Source organism: Oncorhynchus tshawytscha, unplaced genomic scaffold (assembly GCF_018296145.1).
Source record: "Oncorhynchus tshawytscha isolate Ot180627B unplaced genomic scaffold, Otsh_v2.0 Un_scaffold_12182_pilon_pilon, whole genome shotgun sequence".
Classification (NCBI taxonomy): domain Eukaryota; kingdom Metazoa; phylum Chordata; class Actinopteri; order Salmoniformes; family Salmonidae; genus Oncorhynchus; species Oncorhynchus tshawytscha.
This window is the reverse complement of record NW_024609822.1, coordinates 49,252-74,242: the sequence shown is the minus strand read 5'-3', so window position 1 is coordinate 74,242 and position 24,991 is coordinate 49,252. Positions and strand designations below refer to the sequence as shown.

The 24,991-nt window shown below is 45.8% G+C and overlaps 1 protein-coding gene across 1 annotated transcript in view; it reads left to right on the top strand.

Annotated features, from left to right (window-relative positions):
* Nucleotides 1-24,630, top strand: part of LOC112226262 (ras-related protein Rab-26-like) — a 103,727-nt gene extending 79,097 nt beyond the window's left edge. The window contains exons 6-9 of the mRNA XM_024390635.2: nucleotides 16,887-16,952; nucleotides 17,995-18,051; nucleotides 23,438-23,514; nucleotides 24,214-24,630. Of these exons, the coding sequence (XP_024246403.2) occupies nucleotides 16,887-16,952; nucleotides 17,995-18,051; nucleotides 23,438-23,514; nucleotides 24,214-24,313 (300 nt within the window). The 3' untranslated portion in view covers nucleotides 24,314-24,630. The remainder of the gene's footprint in view (nucleotides 1-16,886; nucleotides 16,953-17,994; nucleotides 18,052-23,437; nucleotides 23,515-24,213) is intronic.
* Nucleotides 24,631-24,991: the final 361 nt, after the last annotated feature.

The window sequence follows — 24,991 nt, the reverse complement described above, 5'->3', positions numbered from 1 at the left end:
ATAATTGTTGAATGTAATGAGAACCGACTTCACAAAATACCCTTTGAGGTTCATCTGGAGAAGAAAAGAGAAACGTTCTCTGAACTGTCCGTATGTTTGGTGTTGACTTCGTGTTAAAGAACACAGGTCATGACATCACTAGGCTGGAGAGATGGGGCTTATTTACTCAAACAGTAATGTCTGTTGCAGTGGCAATACAAATATACCACTTTGTTTGTATAAATACAGAAACAGGCGGAGAGGGAGGGTGAAATAGAGAACATTGTACATTTGGTTAGGTTTGTCTCTCTTTGTGTTTCACTCGTTTAAAAAGCACTTTAGGGCCCTAATGTGGAACAGCCCTTTGCTGTCTAAATCATCCCTGTGTGGCTGTAGCACAGCTAGCCGTATCTCTAAATGCCTGTGGTTGTTTAGTATTCACCAGGCCACTGTGTCTCCTTTCCTAATAGGCTGTTAATCACATGGCTCTTATCCGTCTAGGGCCTGTCATCACACCCTCGTTCCAACACTGGTAAAGGAGAGGTTAATTACAATGTCTGTTCGTTTTCTCATTCAATCGCTCACTCTTTATCATTCTCTCTTTTCTGCCCTTTCTCTCTCTCTCTCTCTCTCTCTGTCTCTCTCTCTCTCTCTGTCTCTGTCTCTGTCTCTGTCTCTCTCTCTCTCTCTCTCTCTCTCTCTCTCTCTCTCTCTCTCTCTCTCTCTCTCTCTCTCTCTCTCTCTCTCTCTCTCTCTCTGTCTCTCTCTCTCTCTCTCTCTCTCTCTCTCTCTCTGTCTCTCTCTCTCTCTCTCTCTCTCTCTCTCTCTCTCTCTCTCCTCTCTCTGTCTCTCTCTCTCTCTCTCTCTCTCTCTCTCTCTCTCTCTCTCTCTCTCTCTCTCTCTCTCTCTCTCTCTCTCTCTCTCTCTCCTCTCTCTCCTCTCTCTCTCTCTCTCTCTCTCTCTCTCTCTCTCTCTCTCTCTCTCTCTCTCTCTCTCTCTCTCTCTCTCTCTCTCTCTCTCTCTCTCTCTCTCTCTCTCTCTCTCTCCTCTCTCTCTCTCTCTCTCTCTCTCTCTCTCTCTCTCTCTCTCTCTCTCTCTCTCTCTCTCTCTCTCTCTCTCTCTCTCTCTCTCTCTCTCTCTCTCTCTCTCTCTCTCTCTCTCTCTCTGTCTCTCTCTCTCTCTCTCTCTCTCTCTCTCTCTCTCTCTCTCTCTCTCTCTCTCTCTCTCTCTCTCTCTCTCTCTCTCTCTCTCTCTCTCTCCTCTCTCTCTCTCTCTCTCTCTCTCTCTCTCTCTCTCTCTCTCTCTCTCTCTGTCTCTCTCTCTCTCTCTCTCTCTCTCTCTCTCTCTCTCTCTCTCTCTCTCTCTCTCTCTCTCTCTCTCTCTCTCTCTCTCCTTTAAGCTTTATAGTCTTCTACACCTCAGCTGTCATGATTACAACTGAGCTGTCTTGAGTCACAGGATGTTCTGCAGAGCAGCATTGTCTGTCCTGCTAGTCGTAGCCAGTGTGTGCTAAATGCCTTAGCAGGTGACCAGTCACTTCTTATATCAAACACTTCTTATATCAAAGACCTGTCTCCAAAGCCAGGATTCATATGTTTTCCTTCAGGCTGTCTGCCTACACTGTATCCTGTATACCTGGTCCTTCGGTGTTGGAATTTTTATTTTATTTTTTTATTTCACCTTTATTTAACCAGGTAGGCTAGTTGAGAACAAGTTCTCATTTGCAACTGCGACCTGGCCAAGATCAAGCATAGCAGTGTGAACAGACAACACAGAGTTACACATGGACTAAACAATTAACAAGTCAATAACACAGTAGGAAAAAAAGGGAGTCTATATACATTGTGTGCAAAAGGCATGAGGAGGTAGGCGAATAATTACAATTTTGCAGGTTAACACTGGAGTGATAAATGATCAGATGGTCATGTACAGGTAGAGATATTGGTGTGCAAAAGAGCAGAAAAGTAAATAAATTAAAACAGTATGGGGATGAGGTAGGTAAAAATGGGTGGGCTATTTACCGATAGACTATGTACAGCTGCAGCGATCGGTTAGCTGCTCAGATAGCAGATGTTTGAAGTTGGTGAGGGAGATAAAAGTCTCCAACTTCAGCGATTTTTGCAATTCGTTCCAGTCACAGGCAGCAGAGAACTGGAACGAAAGGCGGCCAAATGAGGTGTTGGCTTTAGGGATGATCAGTGAGATACACCTGCTGGAGCGCGTGCTACGGATGGGTGTTGCCATCGTGACCAGTGAACTGAGATAAGGCGGAGCTTTACCTAGCATGGACTTGTAGATGACCTGGAGCCAGTGGGTCTGGCGACGAATATGTAGCGAGGGCCAGCCGACTAGAGCATACAGGTCGCAGTGGTGGGTGGTATAAGGTGCTTTAGTGACAAAACGGATGGCACTGTGATAAACTGCATCCAGTTTGCTGAGTAGAGTGTTGGAAGCAATTTTGTAGATGACATCGCCGAAGTCGAGGATCGGTAGGATAGTCAGTTTTACTAGGGTAAGTTTGGCGGCGTGAGTGAAGGAGTCTTTGTTGCCGAATAGAAAGCCCGACTCTAGATTTGATTTTCGATTGGAGATGTTTGATATGAGTCTGGAAGGAGAGTTTACAGTCTAGCCAGACACCTAGGTACTTATAGATGTCCACATATTCAAGGTCGGAACCATCCAGGGTGGTGATGCTAGTCAGGCGTGCGGGTGCAGGCAGCGAACGGTTTTTAAGCATGCATTTGGTTTTACTAGCGTTTAAGAGCAGTTGGAGGCCACGGAAGGAGTGTTGTATGGCATTGAAGCTCGTTTGGAGGTTAGATAGCACAGTGTCCAAGGACGGCCGGAAGTATATAGAATGGTGTCGTCTGCGTAGAGGTGGATCAGGGAATCGCCCGCAGCAAGAGCAACATCATTGATATATACATAGAAAAGAGTCGGCCCAGAGGACTGGACAGCATGCCCTCCGATTTGACACACTGAACTCACTGAACAGATCTGGGACCAGGCTAGAGGCTAGAGAATACATATACTGGGCTTTGAATTACATTCCAGCCCGAGAGCAGAACTCCACTGTGTGTCTCTCTGTATGCATCTCTTTTCACTGGTGTCTTCATCCTCTAACCTGGTCCCAGATCTGTTTGTCCTGTCTTCATCCTCTAACCTGGTCCCAGATCTGTTTGTCCTGTCTTCATCCTCTAGCCTGGTCCCAGATCTGTTAGTCCTGTCTTCATCCTCTAGCCTGGTCCCAGATCTGTTTGTCCTGTCTTCATCCTCTAGCCTGGTCCCAGATCTGTTTGTCCTGTCTTCATCTTCTAACCTGGTCCCAGATCTGTTAGTCCTGTCTTCATCCTCTAGCCTGGTCCCAGATCTGTTTGTCCTGTCTTCATCCTCTAGCCTGGTCCCAGATCTGTTTGTCCTGTCTTCATCCTCTAGCCTGGTCCCAGATCTGTTTGTCCTGTCTTCATCCTCTAACCTGGTCCCAGATCTGTTTGTTTTGTTTTCACAACTCCTATAGTGTATTTGTCAATTATATTTAGTTTTTTGGCCCTTTTGAATTAAATTCCAGCCTGACAGTATTAATATCCAATCTCTCTGTGTATCTTTCCATTTCACTAGTGACTTTATCCTCCCACACATGCTGAAGGATGTTGTTGTTCTACCATTCCCCAGGATAGATGGGGATGAGATGTCACCTGGAAAGAATTATGGTTGTGGCGTTGGTGGTGAAATTCCCCACGAGGGGGAAGCTGCCGTAAACAGCTCAATAATGGTTAATTACTGGTTTTGGTTAATTACAAGTCAAAATGGGACCAGAGGACATTTATAGGCAAGCTGTCGAATAGAGGGGGGAGGTTGTGTTCCAGTCAACATGATTTATTGTTGGAGAATGGTTATGAGACATGAAGGGCCGTGTGTTCAAGGTTGCCATGTTGGAGAAATGTCTTGTTATATAAATGTTTAGGGAGGCCAGGTTTGAAAATAACAATTTCTTATGATACACAAGTTATGATACACAAAGATACTTGTGTTGAGGGTTGGTTGTGTTCAGGGTTGCCCGGTTCTAGATCCTCATGATCTAGAAGGAGAGGTTTTATTCCAGCAAACTGGATTTCTTGTTATGAGACTGAGATACGAAGGTCCTTGTGTTCGAGGTTGCCAGGTTGGAGTATATCCTAACCATGGTCCTGATTCTCAGCTATTCAATAGAAGGAGAAGTTGTATTCCATTAAACCTTTTCTTGTTTGAGAATAACAGGCTATGACACATGAAGGTTGTCATATTCAGGGTTGCCAGTTTGGTCAAGTCTGGGGATGCCAGGTTGAAGAATAACAATTATTTACCCCTGGCTCAACTGGTCTGGTTAGGAATAAGGCCCCTCATGGTGTTCTGCAGTGATGTGCTGTTCTGTGGTGCACCAATGGGAAATGCAGTGCTTTACTAGTCAGACAAGGTTAAGGAGAGCCAACGACTCAGTTCTGTTTTAGTTTGTTACTCTGTTGCCCTGATGGGGAGTGAGTTGTGTTGACGATGAGCAATGTGACACTGTGTCTTTTCCAGTCAAGTTCCAAGCAATAATGTGGCAAGAATGAATCAATAGTACAACATTCAAATCAAAATGTGTCGATCCATCACCGATTACTCAGGTCTGTATCCATGTGCTCACATCTAGTCGATAAGTAGCAAAGTGCTCAATTGAGTAAATGACAGTTGGTCATGTAGAATGTAAATAAGTGGGGAACGCATTTACTGTGGGGGACCTTGTACACTGTCCTGAATTGGGTATTACACACTCTACCCTCCTCAATCACTCTGTTCTATAATATTCAAAAAGACGACTCAAGTTTAACTCAATTATGTCAATTAAGGAAGTAAATTGAAATTCCTCATTTAGATTTCAGTTTACTTCCTGAATTGACTGAGTAGAAATTGAATTGACCCCAATCATGATCTCAACCATAGACATGACTGTTTTAATGTCTCCTTGGTTTACATTGTAAACACAAGTAAATGGCCCCTCTAACATCCTCTGTCTCCATCTGCCTCCCTGTTTATCTGGGTGACTAAGGTGTACTCTCAGGCAGGCTCTGAGGGCATTCATTAGCCTGAAGAGGTGGCCTGGAGGCAGGGTCTCCCCCTCCCTTCCTTGGCCCATGGTGCCTCTCTCCTGGGTTATTACCTGAGTTGTGTATATTAGCGTTTCTTATTGGATGAGTCAAGGTATTCCAATAAGTTTGTTTTCTTCTATCTTGTAGCCTAATGAACTGAGCCCTGCCTAAACATCCCTGACCTCATTAGCGCTGAGTACATTAAAACACAAATCTGATTACCTATAGTGAACTCGGAGGCTAAAAGCCACTCAGACAAAGGGATGGCTTCTCTCCTAACGGACTGAGGAGGTATGAGTGTTGAATACAGATAATACATGTAGTTTTCTTCTTCTAGCCGACCATCGTCTGTCCAAATGGGCATTACAGAGGTTAGAAGATGTTTTCACACACAGATGGCCACATGCATGGCGCACACTACACACTACCAGGGTTGGAAAAAGTACTGAAATACCCTACTCAAGTAGAGGTAAAATTACTGGAAGGACTCATATAAAAAGTGCGTAGAGTAAAAGTAATTGATTTAAATAAAAACATTGACCCTGACAATTAGCTAATTTCAGTAAGGTTACCTGAACGTTGTTTACATGTGATATTTTCCATGCATTATAGGAAGTGAGGAAATGAATGTACAGTAGGAACTAAGACAAGAAGGCACATCTGTATAAAAAATATAAAAAACGTAAGTATTTGTAAATAAAATATATAATATTAACATTTGAAAATAAATTAAACATGCAAAGCAATTAAAGTGTAAAGATTTTTAAAAAAGCAATAAAAAATAAAGTGCATAAAGCATAAAGTTGCCAGACTTCAATATACTTCAGACTCAATATAATGTCTGTCTTTCACCAATTCAACCCTGTGTTACTAATGACTTTACACCTCTACACACTACACACACACACCAGAGGGACCCAAACTCACTCAATTACTATACAAATAAAACACTGACAAATTACAACATCAACAGAGCAGCCTTCCCTTGGTGGTTGGTAATGGAAAACACCTGGCTGTAGTGTACGAAGATTCAACCATCTGGATTTAGTTAGTAATAACTGTCTGGGCTTAACAACACATTGATAGACATACTAATGGGAATATGGCTAGTGCTCCTTGTTGGGCCTAATGTAAAGCCTTTTACAAGAGCCATCAACCACACAATACAAGATGTGAGAGGGGGAGAGAAATGGGGAGGAAGAGAGATGGATAGAGAGAGGGGGAGGGAGAGAGGGAGAATTCAACTCTGTATGTAAAATAGCAGTCCATCGAAACCCTATTCTCCTGGATGTTCTCACACAATGCTGCACTGAGTAATGCTGCCCTTTTATGTAAAAATGAACATTCAACCATCGCACAGGGACGTGCACATGGAGTTTGCAAAGTGAATTTTCAAAGTGCATGCTAATTCTGGTTACAGCTGAATTGGAAATTCACAACACCAGAGAAGGTTTTTGCTCAGTCGTTAATTGAACACCTTGTTTCCACCACCCTTTTATGTTCAAACTGGGCATTGTGGGTATGCTACGCTGCTACACTACAGCCATCGGACCGTTGAGGGAAGGCTTCCTTTGAAATCAATGAAAGCCGCTATACTGCCAGTGTTGCAAGCCGCTATACTGCCCGTGTTGCAAGCCGCTATACTGCCCGTGTTGCAAGCCGCTATACTGCCCGTGTTGCAAGCCGCTATACTGCCCGTGTTGCAAGCCGCTATACTGCCCGTGTTGCGTCACGTCCAATGGCAGCATCCAAGCTCAAGAATCGCGGAGGTTCAAATAAAAATGTAAGGCTGATGTGGGTTCATTCTATTGGATGAATTGAAATAATGAGAAATAAAGTTGATTTTGGTTGCATATGGCCTCCACTAGACACCACTGGCTATTTTACTAAGATTTATGACGTCAAGAAGCTTCCAGCTAGCAGAAACTCAAGCTAGCTAGCTACATTGACTAGCTCGGTTTACAATGTAAACAAAAGCATCTTGTGTAATTAGAGGGTCATTTAGTACAACCACTAATGACAATTGAAGAGTACTTGTGAAAAACTGTCCCAAAGCTATCGCTGAGTATGATGCAGTACAGTAGGGAACATAAAGATACTCTTCCATTCCTCAAAAGGAGTTAGCCTGGTCCCAGATCTGTTTGTGTCCAAACATGACAATGACCTTAGGAGTTGGCAAGACACAAACAGATCTTGGATCAGCTGATCCCACCCCCCTGTACAGCCATGGAGATGTTTTGTCAGTAACTCCACTGGAGTCTGAGAGACCCGTTGGCTATTAAAGATGCACAGACTCACAGCAGGATCATTAAAGTGTTGACATGGTATCCAATGTGCTCTAATGAGTCAATGACTTCACCTTTATCACTGTTATTCTGTATGAGTGACTGACTAATGGCATCCCACTGGGAACAGACGTCAGTTCAACGTCTAGTTTTGATGTACATTTGGTTGAGTTGTAAAATGACGTGAATTCAACCTGAAATCCCCCCCAAATTATCACCATGTCATTGTATTTTGGTTCGAAGTTGGGTGAAAAAAATACAAATACAAATACAAAATTCCCTTACATAGATTACTTTTTTCAAATCAAATCCGTTTTCCACTTTCATTTAACATCATCACATTGAATTTGTGGGTTGAAATGATGTGGAATCAACATTGATTCAACCCGTTTTTGCCCAGTGGGATGTGTTTCAGAGGTTCATCAGATAGTTAAAGGGATAGTGAACCCACATTACAAAGAAAACAGGATTCAGAGTAAGGAAACCAATATGTCATTTGGTTGAACTATCCCTTGAAGTTCGATTAGATATCAAGTCAAGTATCTTTTATCCTTTAGCTTCCCAGTTTAAAGGCACAGTACAACATTAAACTTCAAAGCAAGCTTACCAAGTCCAGACAAGTCCAGGCCTTCAACATTTGAAAAAGAGCAGCACAGCATAGAGTGTTGTTGTGCAGTGGCATCTGCTTTGAGTTTGGCCATCCGATGCAAATGTGCTTTATTGTGACTCAGATATCATTGTGTTCGATGTGGCTGGATTGGCAGAGCTGGGAGCCAGGCTTTCTTCCTTGGTTTGGAGCTGATCTGAGACCTGGGTTCAAATGCTGTAGTATTAGAACACTTTGAGTTAGCGTTAGCCTGCCTGGAGTGGGTGGAGTTTTGGGACTACTCCATTGGATAAATTGTGTCAAGGCAAGCTCAATCGATCTTAAGTATTTGAAACATGTTGAACCCAGTTCTGCTGCTGATCCAGGTGAGGGGATGGTGTGGCGTGGCAATGGGCTGGTGTATACATGCCGCAGATGGGTTGGAGGTTATTTGGCTGCAGAGCATCCTCATCCCTTATTCTATCAGATGTGGGCATTGCCTTACAGAGGTGATGATAGGGTTGAATGGGAATGAGAGGCTTTGAAGATGGAAACTCCACCTCCAGTTGGACAAAAGTTGTCCAGACAACTCCACACTAGTGTGTCATCAGATTAAGGCAAAGGATACGTCCTGATTCTCCACTCTTCTCCCAAACAGTATGTCTCTCCTCTCTCTCGCTAGTTGCACATTCATGATGTTTTGAAAAGGATGGGATAAGTGTCAGCATTGCCTGGAACACCATTCTGCCAGAGGGCATGGATGGATCGAACAGTCTCTTCCCCCCCAACATGACCACTGACTTCACCTTCATCACTATTCTGTCAGAGGGCATGGATGGATCGAACAGTCTCTTCCCCCCCAACATGACCACTGACTTCACCTTCATCACTATTCTGCCAGAGGGCATGGATGGATCGAACAGTCTCTTTCCCCCAACATGACCACTGACTTCACCTTCATCACTATTCTGTCAGAGGGCATGGATGGATCGAACAGTCTCTTCCCCCAACATGACCACTGACTTCACCTTCATCACTATTCTGTCAGAGGGCATGGATGGATCGAACAGTCTCTTCCCCCAACATGACCACTGACTTCACCTTCATCACTATTCTGCCAGAGGGCATGGATGGATCGAACAGTCTCTTTCCCCCAACATGACCACTGACTTCACCTTCATCACTATTCTGTCAGAGGGCATGGATGGATTGAACAGTCTCTTCCCCCAACATGACCACTGACTTCACCTTCATCACTATTCTGCCAGAGGGCATGGATGGATTGAACAGTCTCTTCCCCCAACATGACCACTGACTTCACCTTCATCACTATTCTGTCAGAGGGCATGGATGGATCGAACAGTCTCTTCCCCCAACATGACCACTGACTTCACCTTCATCACTATTCTGCCAGAGGGCATGGATGGATCGAACAGTCTCTTTCCCCCAACATGACCACTGACTTCACCTTCATCACTATTCTGTCAGAGGGCATGGATGGATCGAACAGTCTCTTCCCCCCCAACATGACCACTGACTTCACCTTCATCACTATTCTGTCAGAGGGCATGGATGGATCGAACAGTCTCTTTCCCCCAACATGACCACTGACTTCACCTTCATCACTATTCTGTCAGAGGGCATGGATGGATCGAACAGTCTCTTCCCCCAACATGACCACTGACTTCACCTTCATCACTATTCTGTCAGAGGGCATGGATGGATTGAACAGTCTCTTCCCCCAACATGACCACTGACTTCACCTTCATCACTATTCTGCCAGAGGGCATGGATGGATTGAACAGTCTCTTCCCCCAACATGACCACTGACTTCACCTTCATCACTATTCTGCCAGAGGGCATGGATGGATTGAACAGTATCTTTCCCCCAACATGACCACTGACTTCACCTTCATCACTATTCTGCCAGAGGGCATGGATGGATCGAACAGTCTCTTCCCCCAACATGACCACTGACTTCACCTTCATCACTATTCTGCCAGAGGGCATGGATGGATTGAACAGTATCTTTCCCCCAACATGACCACTGACTTCACCTTCATCACTATTCTGCCAGAGGGCATGGATGGATTGAACAGTCTCTTCCCCCAACATGACCACTGACTTCACCTTCATCACTATTCTGCCAGAGGGCATGGATGGATTGAACAGTCTCTTCCCCCAACATGACCACTGACTTCACCTTCATCACTATTCTGCCAGAGGGCATGGATGGATCGAACAGTCTCTTCCCCCCCAACATGACCACTGACTTCACCTTCATCACTATTCTGTCAGAGGGCATGGATGGATCGAACAGTCTCTTCCCCCCAACATGACCACTGACGTCAGAGGACTTTATTGGTAGAAGGGTCATGTTTCCCCAGTAATGGTTCAGGTTAGGATAGCAGGAAGCTGATCCTAGATCTGTACTTAGGGGAAACATCCCCCCGGAGCACTTTATTGGCCTCTAACTAACAGGTCATCAGTATGTGACACAGATGTTATCAGATAGGTCACTATTTAACTTCTCCTACTAATATGTGCTCAACATGGACCATTGTTAACCAGATGTCATCACCCATTTCCCTGTAAGGTCTCTAATGGGTTCACCACAGTGTGTCTCTCCCATTCCTCACACACAAACCTAAACACACACACACACCCACCAGGTCATCTCCATGTGACCGAGGGGTTAAATCGTTACACCCACCAGGTCATCTCCAGATTAATTAGAAGAGTCTCAACTTGGAGAAACAGACTCTTGTCTCCATGTTCTAACAGAAAGGAGGATTGATTGCGGTCCAGTCAGAAAGCCAATGTGGACTTTTTCACTGGGATGGAGCAATTAAGCATCATTATAGTGGTGCTCTGCACAGAGTACAGCTGAGATGAGGGATATTATGTTGGCGAGGGGTGGATCTATGCCCCAGTCGATTTAAAAACCTATTAACGATGGCATGGATATATGGCCTGGCCTTCTTGCTGCTCAGTGGTCAGAAGGGTTACTGTTGTTGTTGTGATGATGAGGCATTGGGTTGCCAGGTGACGGTAATTATATGGGCTGGTGTGTAATTAAGCTTTTTATTATTTCCCTTATGCCTTGTCCAGGCCTTGTCTCTACAGGGGTTTATTACTGCTGATGCTGTTTGGTCTGTACTCATTATGCCCAATACTCTCCCTCTGTCTCTCTCTCCCTCTGTCTCTCCTCTCTCTCTGTATCCTGAGTGTCTCTCCTCTCTCTCTCTGTATCCCGAGTGTCTCTCCTCTTTCTGTCTCTGTATCCTGAGTGTCTCTCCTCTCTCTCTCTCTCTGTATCCTGAGTGTCTCTCCTCTCTCTGTCTCTGTATCCTGAGTGTCTCTCCTCTCTGTCTCTGTATCCTGAGTGTCTCTCCTCTCTCTCTCTGTATCCTGAGTGTCTCTCCTCTCTGTCTCTGTATCCTGAGTGTCTCTCCTCTCTCTCTCTGTATCCTGAGTGTCTCTCCTCTCTCTCTCTGTATCCTGAGTGTCTCTCCTCTCTCTGTATCTGTATCCTGAGTGTCTCTCCTCTCTCTGTATCTGTATCCTGAGTGTCTCTCCTCTCTCTCTCTCTCTGTATCCCGAGTGTCTCTCCTCTTTCTCTCTGTATCCTGAGTGTCTCTCCTCTCTCTCTGTATCCTGAGTGTCTCTCCTCTCTCTCTCTGTATATCCTGAGTGTCTCTCCTCTCTCTCTCTCTCTCTCTCTCTGTATCCCGAGTGTCTCTCCTCTCTCTCTCTGTATCCCGAGTGTCTCTCCTCTCTCTCTCTGTATCCCGAGTGTCTCTCCTCTCTCTCTGTATCCCGAGTGTCTCTCCTCTTTCTGTCTCTGTATCCTGAGTGTCTCTCCTCTCTCTCTCTCTCTGTATCCTGAGTGTCTCCTCTGTCTCTGTATCCTGAGTGTCTCTCCTCTCTCTGTCTCTGTATCCTGAGTGTCTCCTCTCTCTCTCTCTCTGTATCCTGAGTGTCTCTCCTCTCTCTGTCTCTGAATCCTGAGTGTCTCTCCTCTCTCTCTCTCTCTGTATCCTGAGTGTCTCCTCTCTCTCTCTCTCTGTATCCTGAGTGTCTCTCCTCTCTCTCTCTGTATCCCGAGTGTCTCTCTTCTCTCTCTCTGTATCCCGAGTGTCTCCTCTCTGTCTCTGTATCCTGAGTGTCTCTCCTCTCTGTCTCTGTATCCTGAGTGTCTCTCCTCTCTGTCTCTGTATCCTGAGTGTCTCTCCTCTCTCTGTCTCTGTATCCCGAGTGTCTCTCCTCTCTCTCTCTCTGTATCCCGAGTGTCTCTCCTCTCTCTCTCTGTATCCCGAGTGTCTCTCCTCTCTCTCTCTGTATCCCGAGTGTCTCTCCTCTCTCTGTATCCCGAGTGTCTCTCCTCTTTCTGTCTCTGTATCCTGAGTGTCTCTCCTCTCTCTCTCTGTATATCCTGAGTGTCTCTCCTCTCTCTCTCTCTCTCTCTCTCTCTGTATCCCGAGTGTCTCTCCTCTCTCTCTCTGTATCCTGAGTGTCTCTCCTCTCTCTCTCTGTATCCCGAGTGTCTCTCCTCTCTCTCTGTATCCCGAGTGTCTCTCCTCTTTCTGTCTCTGTATCCTGAGTGTCTCTCCTCTCTCTCTCTCTGTATCCTGAGTGTCTCCTCTGTCTCTGTATCCTGAGTGTCTCTCCTCTCTCTGTCTCTGTATCCTGAGTGTCTCCTCTCTCTCTCTGTATCCTGAGTGTCTCTCCTCTCTCTGTCTCTGAATCCTGAGTGTCTCTCCTCTCTCTCTCTCTCTGTATCCTGAGTGTCTCCTCTCTCTCTCTCTCTGTATCCTGAGTGTCTCTCCTCTCTCTCTCTGTATCCCGAGTGTCTCTCTTCTCTCTCTCTGTATCCCGAGTGTCTCTCCTCTCTCTCTGTATCCCGAGTGTCTCTCCTCTCTCTCTCTGTATCCCGAGTGTCTCTCCTCTCTCTCTCTGTATCCCGAGTGTCTCTCCTCTCTCTCTCTGTATCCCGAGTGTCTCTCCTCTCTCTCTCTGTATCCAGAGTGTCTCTCCTCTCTCTCTGTATCCCGAGTGTCTCTCCTCTCTCTCTGTATCCCGAGTGTCTCTCCTCTCTCTCTCTGTATCCCGAGTGTCTCTCCTCTCTCCCTCTGTATCCCGAGTGTCTCTCCTCTCTGTCTCTGTATCCTGAGTGTCTCTCCTCTCTGTCTCTGTATCCTGAGTGTCTCTCCTCTCTCTGTCTCTGTATCCCGAGTGTCTCTCCTCTCTCTCTCTGTGTATCCCGAGTGTCTCTCCTCTCTCTCTCTGTATCCCGAGTGTCTCTCCTCTCTCTCTCTGTATCCCGAGTGTCTCTCCTCTCTCTGTATCCCGAGTGTCTCTCCTCTTTCTGTCTCTGTATCCTGAGTGTCTCTCCTCTCTCTCTCTGTATCCTGAGTGTCTCTCCTCTCTCTCTCTCTCTCTCTCTATCCCGAGTGTCTCTCCTCTCTCTCTCTGTATCCTGAGTGTCTCTCCTCTCTCTCTCTGTCCCGAGTGTCTCTCCTCTCTCTCTGTATCCCGAGTGTCTCTCCTCTTTCTGTCTCTGTATCCTGAGTGTCTCTCCTCTCTCTCTCTCTGTATCCTGAGTGTCTCCTCTGTCTCTGTATCCTGAGTGTCTCTCCTCTCTCTGTCTCTGTATCCTGAGTGTCTCCTCTCTCTCTCTCTGTATCCTGAGTGTCTCTCCTCTCTCTGTCTCTGAATCCTGAGTGTCTCTCCTCTCTCTCTCTCTCTGTATCCTGAGTGTCTCCTCTCTCTCTCTCTCTGTATCCTGAGTGTCTCTCCTCTCTCTCTCTGTATCCCGAGTGTCTCTCTTCTCTCTCTCTGTATCCCGAGTGTCTCTCCTCTCTCTCTCTGTATCCCGAGTGTCTCTCCTCTCTCTCTCTGTATCCCGAGTGTCTCTCCTCTCTCTCTCTGTATCCCGAGTGTCTCTCCTCTCTCTCTCTGTATCCCGAGTGTCTCTCCTCTCTCTCTCTGTATCCAGAGTGTCTCTCCTCTCTCTCTCTGTATCCCGAGTGTCTCTCCTCTCTCTCTCTGTATCCCGAGTGTCTCTCCTCTCTCTCTCTGTATCCCGAGTGTCTCTCCTCTCTCTCTCTGTATCCCGAGTGTCTCTCCTCTCTCTCTCTGTATCCCGAGTGTCTCTCCTCTCTCCCTCTGTATCCCGAGTGTCTCTCCTCTCTCTCTCTGTATCCCGAGTGTCTCTCCTCTCTCCCTCTGTATCCCGAGTGTCTCTCCTCTCTCTCTCTCTGTATCCTGAGTGTCTCTCCTCTCTCTCTGTATCCTGAGTGATTCTCGGCTCTCTCTCTGTATCCTGAGTGATTCTCGGCTCTCTCTCTGTATCCTGAGTGTCTCTCCTCTCTCTCTCTCTGTATCCTGAGTGTCTCTCCTCTCTCTCTCTCTGTATCCTGAGTGTCTCCTCTCTCTCTCTCTGTATCCCGAGTGTCTCTCCTCTTTCTGTCTCTGTATCCTGAGTGTCTCTCCTCTCTCTCTCTCTCTGTATCCCGAGTGTCTCTCCTATCTCTCTCCATATCCTGAGTGTCTCTCCTCCTCTCTCTCTCTGTATCCTGAGTGTCTCTCCTCTCTCTCTCTCTCTGTATCCTGAGTGTCTCTCCTCTCTCTCTCTGTATCCCGAGTGTCTCTCCTCTCTCTCTCTCTGTATCCCGAGTGTCTCTCCTCTTTCTCTCTCTGTATCCCGAGTGTCTCTCCTCTTTCTGTCTCTGTATCCTGAGTGTCTCTCCTCTCTCTCTCTCTCTGTATCCTGAGTGTCTCTCCTCTCTCTCTCTGTATCCTGAGTGTCTCTCCTCTCTCTCTCTGTATCCTGAGTGTCTCCTCTCTCTCTCTCTGTATCCTGAGTCTCCTCTCTCTATCTCTGTATCCTGAGTGTCTCCTCTCTCTCTCTCTGTATCCCGAGTGTCTCTCCTCTCTCTCTCTGTATCCCGAGTGTCTCTCCTCTCTCTCTCTGTATCCCGAGTGTCTCTCCTCTCTCTCTCTGTATCCCGAGTGTCTCTCCTCTCTCTCTCTGTATCCCGAGTGTCTCTCCTCTCTCTCTCTGTATCCCGAGTGTCTCTCCTCTCTCTCTCTGTATCCCGAGTGTCTCTCCTCTCTCTCTCTGTATCCCGAGTGTCTCTCCTCTCTCTCTGTATCCCGAGTGTCTCTCCTCTCTCTCTCTGTATCCCGTATCTCTCCTCTCTCTCTCTGTATCCTGAGTGTCTCTCCTCTCTCTGTGTATCCTGAGTGTCTCTCCTCTCTCTCTCTCTCTATCTCTCTATCTGTATCCTGAGTGTCTCTCCTCTCTCTCTCTGTATCCCGTGTGTCTCTCCTCTCTCTGTGTATCCTGAGTGTCTCTCCTCTCTCTCTCTGTGTATCCTGAGTGTCTCTCCTCTCTCTCTCTCTCTCTCTCTCTATCTGTATCCTGAGTGTCTCTCCTCTCTCTCTGTATCCCGAGTGTCTCTCCTCTCTCTCTCTGTATCCCGAGTGTCTCTCCTCTCTCTCTCTGTATCCCGAGTGTCTCTCCTCTCTCTCTCTGTATCCCGAGTGTCTCTCCTCTCTCTCTCTGTATATCGAGTGTCTCTCCTCTCTCTCTCTCTCTCTCTCTGTATATCCAGAGTGTCTCTCCTCTCTCTCTCTCTCGCTGTATATCCTGAGTGTCTCTCCTCTCTCTCTGTATCCTGAGTGTCTCTCCCTCTCTCTCTGTGTATCCTGAGTGTCTCTCCTCTCTCTCTGTACCCTGAGTGATTCTCCCTCCCTCTCTGTATCCTGAGTGTCTCTCCCTCTCTCTCTGTGTATCCTGAGTGTCTCTCCTCTCTCTCTCTGTGTATCCTGAGTGTCTCTCCTCTCTCTCTCTCTCTCTCTGTATCCTGAGTGTCTCTCCTCTCTCTCTCTGTACCCTGAGTGAATCTCCCCTCTCTCTCTGTGTATCCTGAGTGATTATCCTCTGTCTCTGTATCATGAGTGTCTCTCCTCTCTGTATCCCAAGTGTCTCTCCTCTCTCTCTCTCTCTGTATCCTGAGTGTCTCCTCTCTCTCTCTCTCTCTGTATCCTGAGTGTCTCCTCTCTCTCTCTCTCTCTGTATCCTGAGTGTCTCCTCTCTCTTTCTGTATCCTGAGTGATTCTCGGCTCTGTCTCTGTATGCTGAGTGTCTCTCCTCTCTCTCTCTGTATGCTGAGTGTCTCTCCTCTCTCTCTCTGTATCCTGAGTGTCTCTCCTCTCTCTCTCTGTATCCTGAGTGTCTCTTCTCTCTCTCTCTGTATCCTGAGTGTCTCTTCTCTCTCTGTATCCTGAGTGTCTCTCCTCTCTCTCTGTATCCTGAGTGATTCTCGGCTCTCTCTCTGTATCCTGAGTGATTCTCGGCTCTCTCTCTGTATCCTGAGTGTCTCTCCTCTCTCTCTCTGTATCATGAGTGTCTCTCCTCTCTCTCTCTGTATCCTGAGTGTCTCTCCTCTCTCTCTCTGTATCCTGAGTGTCTGTCTCTCTCTCTCTCTCTGTATCCTGAGTGTCTGTCTCTCTCTCTCTCTCTGTATCCTGAGTGACTCTCCTCTCTGTATCCTGAGTGACTCTCCTCTCTGTATCCTGAGTGACTCTCCTCTCTGTATCCTGAGTGACTCTCCTGTCTGTATCCTGAGTGACTCTCCACTCTGTATCCTGAGTGTCTCTCTCTCTCTCTGTGTGTGTATCCTGAGTGATTCTCCTCTCGCTCTCGCTGTATCCCGAGTGACTCTCCTGTCTGTATCCTGAGTGTCTCTCCTCTCTCTCTCTGTATCCTGAGTGATTCTCCTCTCGCTCTCTCTGTATCCTGAGTGACTCTCCTCTCTGTATCCTGAGTGACTCTCCTGTCTGTATCCTGAGTGACTCTCCACTCTGTATCCTGAGTGTTTCCTTATCATGTCTCTCCAATTGTTGTCATCTCCACCCCAGGCCTGGCTGACTGAGATCCATGATTACGCCCAGCAGGATGTGGTCCTGATGCTGCTGGGAAACAAGGTGAGGTTTCCTGGGTTAGGCCTGAACCCAGACGGATACACCTGCAGCCACATCAGACAGCAGCCCAGACACAACAGACAGACAGACACAAAGAAAACAGACAGACAGACACAACAAAAACAGACAGACACAACAACCATAAACAATAGACAGAGAAACTAAAACAACTGTACAGTATAAACGTAGCCCAGGACTTGGAGGATCTATTCACAGTATATCCTCATAGTGTAACACTAAACACTAAATCTACCTTTTAAGTGAGAATACGCATTTTTCTGAAGCTCAAAAAGAAAGGAAATTAAAATGAGCACTACAATGCCCACTCCACCCATGCTCTACCAAGGTTTTCCAACACACAGCTTTGACCTAATACAGTAGCTGTGTTGGTCTATTGTACTTTAAAACGACGTGTAGGCAGGTTGCAATCATTCTGGTTTTAACATTGAGCATCAATCTGAGCCTACTTAGTAACCCGGCGTCCGGATTCACTTGTATATGTTCTATGAGTACTTCAGTGTCTACTTCCTGATTCAAAACTATGTCCATTGGAACAATAAAGTTACCTCTAGTCTACTGGAATTGCTTCTAACCCTGACACATCTGCTGCCAGATAACAACACAGACACAACACCAGATCAGCACATATGCAGGAGGGATGTAACAAATCACTGCTACTATAAATAAGTCCCATCCACATACTGCTAGAGCAGGGAACAGATGCTTGGTCCAGATGTTTAGTCTAATCGAAACAGTCCCCACACACCGGGAATCATCCTCTCATTAGAATGCTCACACATAATCTAGACTCATTAAGAATTGTAGGTCTGATCCCATATTCTGTACGGAATGTGTTGTTTTCCATTACGTAACCCTCCTGGAACAAGGTGATTTTTAAGACAAGCCCCTGCATTGATGATAGTGATACTGAGGCTAGTCATGCATGATGGTGGTATCAGAGAATCTCTACCTTTCTCATCTCTCTCTTTCTGTCTTTCTTTCGGTCTCTCTCTCTCTTGCTTTTCTTTTTCTGATCTCTCCCCAGGCTGATGCCACACAGCAGAGGGTGGTGAAGAGAGAGGATGGAGAGAGGCTGGCCAAGGTGAGTGTCACTTTAAAGAAATTAGTTAATACTGAGGAAGATGCAGATTGACTCGAACAGTGAAAGACACCACGGTCAATTAACTGTCTCCCTCTCTCTGTATCTCTCTCTCTCTGTGTATCTCTCTCTCTCTGTGTATCTCTCTCTCTCTGTGTATCTCTCTCTCTCTGTGTATCTCTCTCTCTCTGTGTATCTCTCTCTCTGTGTATCTCTCTCTCTGTGTATCTCTCTCTCTCTGTATCTCTCTCTCTCTGTGTATCTCTCTCTCTCTGTGTATCTCTCTCTCTCTGTGTATCTCTCTCTCTCTGTGTATCTCTCTCTCTCTCTGTGTATCTCTCTCTCTCTCTGTGTATCTCTCTCTCTCTGTGTATCTCTCTCTCTGTGTATCTCTCTCTCTCTGTGTATCTCTCTCTCTGTGTATCTCTCTCTCTCTCTGTGTATCTCTCCCTCTGTGTATCTCTCCCTCTGTGTATCTCTCTCTCCCTCTGTGTATCTCTCCCTCTGTGTATCTCTCTCTCTGTGTATCTCTCTCTCTGTGTATCTCTCCCTCTGTGTATCTCTCTCCCTCTGTGTATCTCTCTCTCCCTCTGTGTATCTCTCCCTCTGTGTATCTCTCTCTCTCTGTGTATCTCTCCCTCTGTGTATCTCTCCCTCTGTGTATCTCTCTCTCTCTCTGTGTATCTCTCTCTCTCTCTGTGTATCTCTCTCTCTGTGTATCTCTCCCTCTGTGTATCTCTCTCTCTCTGTGTATCTCTCCCTCTGTGTATCTCTCTCTCTCTGTATCTCTCTCTCTCTGTGTATCTCTCTCTCTCTGTGTATCTCTCCCTCTGTGTATCTCTCTCCCTCTGTGTATCTCTCTCCCTCTGTGTATCTCTCTCTCTGTGTATCTCTCTCCCTCTGTGTATCTCTCTCTCTGTGTATCTCTCTCTCTCTGTGTATCTCTCCCTCTGTGTATCTCTCTCCCTCTGTGTATCTCTCTCCCTCTGTGTATCTCTCTCTCTGTGTATCTCTCTCTCTCTGTGTATCTCTCCCTCTGTGTATCTCTCCCTCTGTGTATCTCTCTCCCTCTCTGTGTATCTCTCCCTCTGTGTATCTCTCCCTCTGTGTATCTCTCTCTCTGTGTATCTCTCTCTCTGTGTATCTCTCCCTCTGTGTATCTCTCTCCCTCTGTGTATCTCTCTCCTCTGTGTATCTCTCTCTCTCTCTGTATCTCTCTCTCTCTGTGTATCTCTCTCTCTCTGTGTATCTCTCTCTCTCTGTGTATCTCTCTCTCTCTGTGTATCTCTCTCTCTCTGTGTATCTCTCTCTGTATCTCTCTCTCTCTGTGTATCTCTCTCTCTCTGTGTATCTCTCTCTCTGTGTATCTCTCTCTCTCTGTGTATCTCTCTCTCTCTGTGTATCTCTCTCTCTCTGTGTATCTCTCCCTCTGTGTATCTACAGTTGAAGTCAGAAGTTTACACACACCTTAGCCAAATACATTTAAACTCAGTTTTTCACAGTTCCTGACATTTAATCCTAGTGAAAATTTCCTGTCTTAGGTCAGTTAGGATCACCACTTTATTTTAAGAATTTGAAATGTCAGAATAATAGTAGAGTGATTTATTTCAGCTTTTATTTCTTTCATCACATTGCCAGTGGGTCAGAAGTGTACATACACTCAATTAGTATTTGGTAGCATTGCGTTAAATTGTTTAACTTTGGTCAAATGTTTCGGGTAGCCTTCCACAAGCTTCCCACAATAAGTTGGGTCATTTTTGGCCCATTCCTCCTGACAGATTTGGTGTAACTGAGTCAGGTTTGTAGGCCTCCTTGCTCGCACACACTTTTTCAGTTCTGCCCACACGTTTTCTATAGGATTGAGGTCAAGGCTTTATGACGGCCACTCCAATACCTTGACTTTGTTGTCCTTAGGCCATTTTTCCACAACTTTCGAAGTATGCTTGGGGTCATTGTCCATTTGGAAGACCCATTTGCAACTGAGCTTTAACTTCCTGACTGATGTCTTGAGATGTTGCTTCAATATATCCACATAATTTCTTTTGTCATGATGCCATTTATTTTGTGAAGTGCACTAGTCCCTCCTGCAATCAAAGCACCCCCACAACATGATGCTGCCACCCCGTGCTTCACGTTTGGGATGGTGTTCTTCGGCTTAACAAACCTCCTCCTTTTTCCGATGGTCATTATGGGCAAAGAGTTTTGTTTCCCGAGATTTTTGTTTCCTCAGACCAGAGGACATTTCTCCAAAAAATATGATCTTTGTCCCCGTGTGCAGTTGCAAACCGTAGTTTGACTTTTTATGGTGGTTATGGAGCAGTAGCTTCTTCCTCGTTTAACCTCTCTCGGATATGCGGGACAGTAGCGTCCCAACTGGCCAACATCCAGTGAAAATGCAGAGCGCCAAATTCAAATAAATTACTATAACATCTTAGCTTTCATGAAATCACACATTCAAGATACCAGATGAAAGCTACACTCGTAGTGAATCCAGCCAACGTGTCAGATTTCAAAAAGGCTTTTCGGCGAGCGATGCTATTATCTGAGGATAGCAGTAAACAAAGACAGAAAAGCATATTTCAACCCTGCAGGCGCGACACAAAACGCAGAAATAAAGATAGAATTCACGCCTTACCTATGACGAGCTTCTTCTGTTGGCACTCCAATATGTCCGATACACATCACAAATGGTCCTTTTGTTCGATTAATTCCGTCGATATGTATCCAAAATGTCCATTTATTTGGAGCATTTGATCCAGAGAAACACTGGTTCCAAGTCGCGCAACCTGACTACAAAATGTCTCATAAGTTACCTGTAAGCTTTGTCCAAACATGTCAAACTACTTTCCTAATACAACTTTAGGTGTTTTTTAACGTAAATAATCGATAAAATTGAAGACTGGATGATCTGTGTTCAATACCGGAGGAAAACAAAGTGGAGCGAGCTTTTCAGGTCACGCGCCTCTATCAAAGAGTACACTTCCCTCATTCTGAACAGTGTTACTTCTTCATTTCTCAAAGGAAAAACCTCAACCAATTTCTAAAGACTGTTGATATCCAGTGGAAGCGATAGGAACTGCAGGGTTGTCCATTAGAAATCTGGATTCCCAATGAAAACTTTGAAAAGAGAGTGACCTCAAAAAAGAAAAATCTGAACGTTTGTCGTTTGTTAACGTTTGTTAACTGTGGATATAGATACTTTTGTACCTGTTTCCTCCAGAATCTTCACAAGGTCCTTTGCTGTTGTTCTGGGATTGATTTGCACTTTTCGCAGCAAAGTATGTTCATCTCTAGGAGACAGAACACGTCTCCTTCTTGAGCGGTATGACGGCTGCGTGGTCCCATGGTGTTTATACTTGCGTACTATTGTTTGTACAGATGAATGTGGTACCTTCAGGCATTTGAACCAGACTTGTGGAGGTCTACAATTTTTTTTCTGAGATCTTGGCTGATTTATTTTTATTTTCCCATGATCTCAAGCAAAGCGGCACTGAGTTTGAAGGTAGTTCTTGAAATACATCCACAAGTACACCTCCAATTGACTCAAATGATGTCAATTAGCCTGACAGAAGCTTCTAAAGCCATGACATCATTTTCTGGAATTTTCCAAGATGTTTAAAGGCACAGTCAACTTAGTGTATGTAAACTTCTGACCCACTGGAATTGTGATACAGTGAAATAATCTGTCTGTAAACAATTGTTGGAAAGATTACTTGTGTCATGCACAAACTATAGTTTGTTAACAAGAAATTTGTGGAGTGGTTGAAAAACGAGTTTTAATGACTCCAACCTAAGTGTATGTAAACTTTCGACTGTATCTGTCTCTTTATATATATATATATATATACATATCTGCATCTCTCTTTGTTTGTGTGTCTTTTTCTCTCTCTATCTCTCTCTGTATCTCCCTTTCTCTGTATCTCTCCTCTCTTTTTCTTTCTCTCTCTTTTTCTCTCTCTCGGTCTCTCTCTCTGTATATATCTCTCTGTTTCTCTCTTTCTCGCTCGCTCTCTGTCTGTCTCTTGCTCTCTCTCTGTCTCTCTCTCTCTCTCAATTCAATTCTAGCAGCTTTATTGGCATTGAAAACATATGTATACGTTGCTAAAGCACTCTCTCACTCTCTCTCTCACTCTCTCTCTCTCTCTCACTCTCTCTCACTCTCTCCCACTCTCTCTCACGCTCTCACTCTCTCTCACTCTCTCTCTCACTCTCTGTCTTTTCTTTGACTTAGTCCATTGATCTAATTCATATTGATTTTCACTGTTGGGAGGAAAATGCACCGTCTGCAAAAATCAAAGATAAATATCAAGAAGAAAGGCCAGGTTTATGAGATATTACTTTACCATAGAACCTGAATGTAGTCTGTCTGTGTACAGTATCTTTGCACCAAGGATCTTTGCACCACGGCCTGCTATCTTGATATTATCTACAGACTTTTTCATGCTTCTATAGGTTGGACATCTCATTTTCATATGTTTGTATTTTCTCTATAAACACATGCATACAATACAATAGTGAGGAATATTTAGTTTAACTCAATTGCACAGCAATGCACTCTCAGATGAATACAGATACTGGTGCAAACAGGACTTTGAACGTTGCAGGAAATGTGAACACACTTTCTCCTTCCCCCTGACTACCGCTGTGGAACACGGCTACAATACAGATATCAAAGTGCCTTGCAGACCTGGGTTCAGCTACTATTTGAAATCATGTCAAATAGTTTAGATGGGCTTGATTGAGCTTGCTTTCGCAATGGAACCAATAAAAGTCTCAAAATTCCAAACTCCGCGCATCCGACTCTCCAGACATGCGCTCAAAGTATTTAATAGACTTCAAATAGTATTTAAACCCAGTCTGGTGCATACCTCTAGTGCTGATAGCATAAACCTGGAGAGAGGAACACATTAGCCTAGTCATTACTATGGTGCTGGATGCTGAGACTAATCTCACACACACACCCTGCCTGAGGAATTCTTTGTCACATAGCTAGTATTCCAATCTGCTCATTGGAATGGTTCTGAAGGTGCACTCCCAGCAGTACTATAGTCACCCCAGGACAGATGTGTTGTAGTGTCTGTATTATTTCCCTGTGGGTCTCTGTGTTGTTGTGTCTTCTGGGTGCTGATGGTGAATGTTAATATGGGTTTATGCTCAATATTCTTTGTCATTAGCTGCTGTGCCTAAAACACACACATCATTTGTTACTGCCTGGCCAGCCAGGGGGCAACAATGGTCTCTAATACTGTTACCATTAGCAGCAAAGTAACCTTGTCCCCAGGCTATCAGGGAGGATATCTGGTGCTCTAGACTAGCTACAAAGACACTCAAGACAATGTGAATGTGGCGTGTTCAACTCAAGATACCCTGCCTGTCTGTTTCTCTGCAGGAGTTTGGGGTTCCATACATGGAGACCAGTGCAAAGTCTGGCCTCAATGTGGAGTTATCCTTCACTGCTGTGGCCAAGTGAGTATGAAACTACACAGGGGTCCAGTCCAGAAACAAGCCCTAGCCCCTGTCCTCTATTCTTTAGTCCCTGGCCTCTAGCCCTGGCCTCTAGCCTTTAGCCCCTTGTCCCTGGCCTCTAGCCTTTAGCCCCTTGTCCCTGGCCTTTAGCCCCTTGTCCCCGGGTCTCTAGCGTTTAGCCCCTTTGTCCCTGGCCTTTAGCCCCTTGTCCCTGGCCTCTAGTCTTTAGGCTCTAGCGTTTAGCCCCTTGACCCTGGCTTCTAGCCTTTAGGCCCTGGTCTTTAGGCCCTTGTCCCTGCTCTCTAGCCTTTAGCCTCTAGTCCCTGGTATTTAGCCTTCAGACCCTGGACTCTATAGCCTTTAGCCTCTAGTCCCTGGTATTTAGCCTTCAGACCCTGGACTCTATAGCCTTTAGCCTCTAGTCCCTGGTCTTTAGCCTTCAGACCCTGGCCTCTAGCCTTAAGCCACTAGACCCTAGCCTCTAGCCTTCAGCCCCTAGACCCTGGCTTCTAGCCTTCAGTCCCTGGCCTCTAGCCTTCAGCCCCTAGACCCTGGCCTCTAGCCTTCACTCCCTAGACCCTGGCTCTCTCTCTCTCTATTAATTTACACTGTTCCACTTCCTCCTACTCGACTTCTCACTCCATTCCATCTCTTTGTCTCTTTTCCTCCTCCCTTCTGATCTCTTCCTTTCTCTCTCAGAGAGCTGAAGCACAGGTCTATGAAGGAGCCCAACGAGCCCAAGTTTAAGCTTCAGGACTACGTCAACAAGGAGATGAAGAGTGCTGGATGTGCATGTTAGAACACTGGGTGTGTGTGTGTGCGTATGTGTGCGCGTGCTAGCTCGTGTCCTTCTCCACGTCAGATGTGTTACACTCATACAAGGTGATGTTATATGACTACCTGTGGCCTCAGCCTGTGAGATAGAGAGCCGATCATGTGTGAGATATACCTACGTCACTAACCACCCAGTTTGTCTTTCCTTTGTCCTCTATGCTCTCTGAAATAATCCATTATGTCCATATTCTAAGGTTATCTGTGAGGTGTCTCACTCCTCTCCTCACCTCCCTCTTTTCCTCTCCTTTCTCTCTTCTCTCCTCTCTTCACCTCTCTCCCATCTCTCCTCACCTCCCTCTTTTCCTCTCCTTTCTCTTCTCTCCTCTCTTCACCTCTCTCCCATCTCTCCTCTCCTCTCCTTTCTCTTCTCTCCTCTCTTCACCTCTCTCCCATCTCTCCTCTCCTCACCTTTCTCTATTCCTCTCCTTTCTCTCTTCTCCTCTCTTCACCTCTCTCCCATCTCTCCTCACCTCCCTCTTTTCCTCTCCTTTCTCTCTCTCTCTCCTCTCTCTTCACCTCTCTCCCATCTCTCCTCTCCTCACCTTTCTCTATTCCTCTCCTTTCTCTTCTCTCCTCTCTTCACCTCTCTCCCATCTCTCCTCACCTTTCTCTCTTCTCTCCTCTCTTCACCTCTCTCCCATCT